The sequence below is a fragment of the Castanea sativa genome, chromosome 2 (assembly GCF_040712315.1).
Source record: "Castanea sativa cultivar Marrone di Chiusa Pesio chromosome 2, ASM4071231v1".
Lineage (NCBI taxonomy): Eukaryota > Viridiplantae > Streptophyta > Magnoliopsida > Fagales > Fagaceae > Castanea > Castanea sativa.
The window spans coordinates 46944573-46948744 of NC_134014.1; the positions used below are offsets into that span (position 1 = coordinate 46944573).

Here is a 4172-nt window from a genome sequence, read left to right on the forward strand (position 1 = left end):
TTGCTGCTGCCACCAAAAACCTCAATCCAACTTTTCCGGCCGAAATTCCTTGGCCGCCTCCGCTGCAGTCCTCTGGATATCCTTCGCTGTTGTTGAAGCCGGAATTGGAAGCCGCCACTTCGAGTCGGCAAAATTTAGACACCCGGATTGACCGCGGAGCGCAATCACAGCAACATCATGTGCACGTGCTGCCATTTCTGCAGTGGGGAAAGTCCCAAGCCAAATCCTCGACTTCTTATTTGGCTCTCGCATTTCACAAACCCATTTCTGTGGGTTCTTCCTCCTCACTCCACGATACACTGGGTGTCTTGTCTCCTTGAACTTCTTTCTCCCATCTCGTCTCTTAGGATTTTGGGAAGCCAACATGACCTCTTCGTCTAACAAGTTCAACATACGAGCACTACTACTCTCAAACTCCGTGGAACAAATATCAGACCCCATTAGATACACTGGGTGTCTTGTCTCCTTGAACTTCTTTCCCCCATCTCGTCTCTTAAGATTCTGGGAGGCCAACATGACCTCTTTGTCTAACAAGTTCAACATACAAGCACTACTACTCTCGAACTCCGTGGAACAAATATCAGACCCCATTAGATACACTGGGTGTCTTGTCTCCTTGAACTTCTTTCTCCCATCTCGTTTCTTAGGATTCTGGGAAGCCAACATGACCTTCAACATGACCTTCTCGTCTAACAAGTTCAACATATGAGCACTACTACTCTCAAACTCTATGGAACAAATATCACACAAGTTCAACATATGAGCACTACTACTCTCAAACTCTATGGAACAAATATCACACCGCATTAGATATACTGGATTCGAAAAATGTCTTAAAACATCCATATATTGCTAAAACAAAGCTAAATCTCAAAAGTGTCTTATTTTTATAGTAATGCAATACACTAAAAAAAGACACTATTTGTTTCTCAATTTGTAGAGTTGCAGTAGATATAAGTAAGCAAAGGGTGGTGTTTGTTGGAGTAACTAAGAAAAGTGAGAGTTGGGACATATATATAGACATATGGATTATACAAAACGCTATGGAAGGAACGCGAAGTGTGATATTATGTTGACAGGACAACTTCGAATGAAAGATCATTGGTGTGATATTATGTTTGTGAGCAATGTAGACCACAAAAAACTTCAGCAATTTTGGCCATCCCTCACCGCATGGTAAGTTAGAGGAGTGGGTCCATATGGGTCACATATTCGCCCCTTATAACTTGACGTGTGGTGAATTGGTGCAATAATTTGTTTAAATTTTTGTGACATACCATTTTTGAATGGGATATTTGTAGCAGGCGGGTTTTTCCTTTTTTGTAAGCCAAGTGGAGATTTTGTCCAGCTTAGGATTTTTATGTGAAAGTAGGATGTGCGGTTTGTGGTGGGTCTCTACTCTCTAATGAATATTTGGTTGTATATGTGTCAAATTCAGCGTCAAGGAAGTCTTTTCTAAATGTTGCCTCTGGTGATGTATCTTAAGATATAATCAACTTGGGGCCAATTATATGTTTGTTGTTTGTCTTATATGTCAAAATGATTTTTAATGTTTCAAACGTATTCATTTAATATTATATTTTTTAACATTTTGATACTGTGTCAAAATAATTCCTACATTTTTTTCAAAATTAAATGAAAAAATGGCGTGTCTAACATAGATATTAAAATATTTATTTTTATGCCACCTAAGCAACCATGTAGGCTATCACACATCTTTAGTTTAAAAAATAAAATATTTGAAATTAGTTGGGTTTTTGAACCAAGTGGATTGACTAAATGAGATGAGAAATACTATGTTCATAATATTTTCACAACAAATTCTGGTGACTAGTTGATACTGATTATTAATGGCGGGTAAAAATATAATTTTAATGGTAGTTTCAAATTAGAATCAGTAACAAGTTTTCACATATGATTTGTTGTGAAGTGTTATATAAATGTTATGGGTGTAGCAATTCTTATCAAGGGATGGTCCACTTGCCCGTTTTACAATGTCTAATTTTATGATGTCTAATTTCATTTTCTTTATTTTTTTTTACTTGAATCAAGTTGCTTTTTAATATATATATATATATATATATATATATATATATATATTATAATGTATGTATTAACAATTTTCTTTTAAACTTGATTAAATTATTTCAAACAAAGACATATCTTTATCTATATATGACTTTCTTCATTTAGAATCTTATTTTTTATATATATTTTTCACATATCTTTTAGTAACAATTTATTACTGTAGGGATTATAAATCTATGAGTATATATCTATATCTATATATATATATAGAGCCAGTGACCCAATCCGAGGGCATTAATAGTCTGAAGATGAGTAAACATCTTCATAAGAATCCATATTGGTAAATGAAGAGGTACAACCTGATCATGATCATCCTAGAAGATGACCCGAGGAGGAACACTTTCTCTGCCGGGCAAAGCCGAGGTCTGAGGGTATGGCCTGATATCAAGAGCAACATTCCAAACGGTTCCACTGATAAGGATAAGTATCAAGAAGTGACAAGACAAGGGGAAGGCCATGAAATATCTAAAGGGAAAGCTGCTACTGCCGCATTGAATACTCTGTAGCTAACTCTCTGGCCGTATTAATGAGGAAGTGATACCTGAGCAGCAGTATTCAGTCTTACAGCTACTTGATGGGACAAGTATCCAGACCAACAATATGATCCATACGTGGAAAATAGAGAGAGGAGGAAGGATAGTATAAAAGGAAGAGGAGACACTCAAGCAAAGGGATCGGGAGAAAGAGAGAGAAAAATACTGTAGACAGAGGAACAATATTTTAAATATGTTATTAAGTGAGAGAAAGTCATATAAAGAAGAGTTAGCCTCCTCGGATTGAGTTCAAGGACAATTTACCTTATACAAACTTGTTTCTATTGTGATCTTGGCCCATTATAATTAGTATATAAACTCATTAGAACCTAGATTTCAAACCCACTATTTACAAATTAATTGTATTGAGCTCTTTGAACTTATTCCCTTACTATTTTGGGCTTAGGTACAAAACGTGTTCCTACAATTACCATTAGAAATAGTTAATAACAATTTTATAATATAAAAAAATCAGTGTAATAATATTTTAGTTTTAGCAACCCAAATAAATAAATAAAAAAAGCAATATTTTCAAATTTATGATCACAACTTATTCTTCTTCTTTCATATTTTCCCCTAACTATTCAGTTCAAGTCTTAATTTTGATCTCATAAGTAGGAGAAAAAAATGACAAAAATATTATTGAAAAGTTTAAACGAAAGGAAAAATTTAAAGAGCAAGACAGGTACAAATCCAACTTCATAAAACATAAGAGGGGATCGTAATTTCACTCGTTTAGAGATATATAAATTACCCCTAACAATTTGAAAATTTTGTAAGCATCATTGTTGGCCTAAATTACTACTAAATAGTAAATATATCAACATCACAAACATAATTTAATCAACAAATAATGGGATATAAACATTTTTTACTCACTGAAATATAAAAAGAAATAGCTTTTGTGAATAAGATAAAATGTTGGTCCCTCTAACCATGCACATCACTATATGGTATTTGATTTTCTTTGCCTGCCTTTGTATTATATATTTCATATTAGTGAAGTCTTTGTAGCCATATGGTTAAGTATGTGTATATGTATTAAAATGCTCCTAATAATTTACTCTCTCTCTCTCTCTCTCTCTCTCTCTCTCTCTCTCTCTCTCTCTCTCTCTCTCTCTCTCTCTCTCTCTCTCAATTACTGATGGATTTTAAGTGGCACTTCCAATTAACACAGGAAAAAAAAAAAAAAAAAACGATAAGCAATGGGTAAAATTTTGGGAATGATGTTGGGGAGGGCATGAAACGCTTCAAAACTTTAAACAAAAGATTGAGTATCAAAGAAAATGCTTAGTTGCATTTGTATTTAGTATCAAAGAAAGGAAAAATTCTACATTCTTCAAGCCCCCCCTCCCGCGGCAAAAACCAAAACCAAAAGCAAAAAAAAGGCAAAATTCATTGGCTTCTGTATATTGTGCATGACTCATTAATTTCATGTATTGTTGTTGAGTAAACTTATCTATGAGCATCTACCGAACTGAATTTGAATTTCCTCAAGGTATGCCTATTATGATAGATTCTGGATTTTAAACCTTTTAATTAGGTAAAACT

The 4172-nt window shown here is 34.2% G+C and overlaps 1 protein-coding gene across 1 annotated transcript; it reads right to left on the reverse strand.

The window, feature by feature from the left end:
* On the reverse strand, positions 1-825 carry LOC142626293 (uncharacterized). The gene has a single exon (XM_075800105.1). The coding sequence runs from the start codon at positions 805-807 to the stop codon at positions 22-24; it is 786 nt and encodes a 261-aa protein (XP_075656220.1). The 5' UTR covers positions 808-825; the 3' UTR covers positions 1-21.
* Between the last annotated feature and the right edge of the window lie 3347 nt (positions 826-4172).

Coding starts and splice junctions, on each gene's coding strand:
- LOC142626293 (XM_075800105.1), bottom strand. CDS start 807: ATGCGGTGTGATATTTGTTCCATAGAGTTTGAGAGTAGTAGTGCTCAT.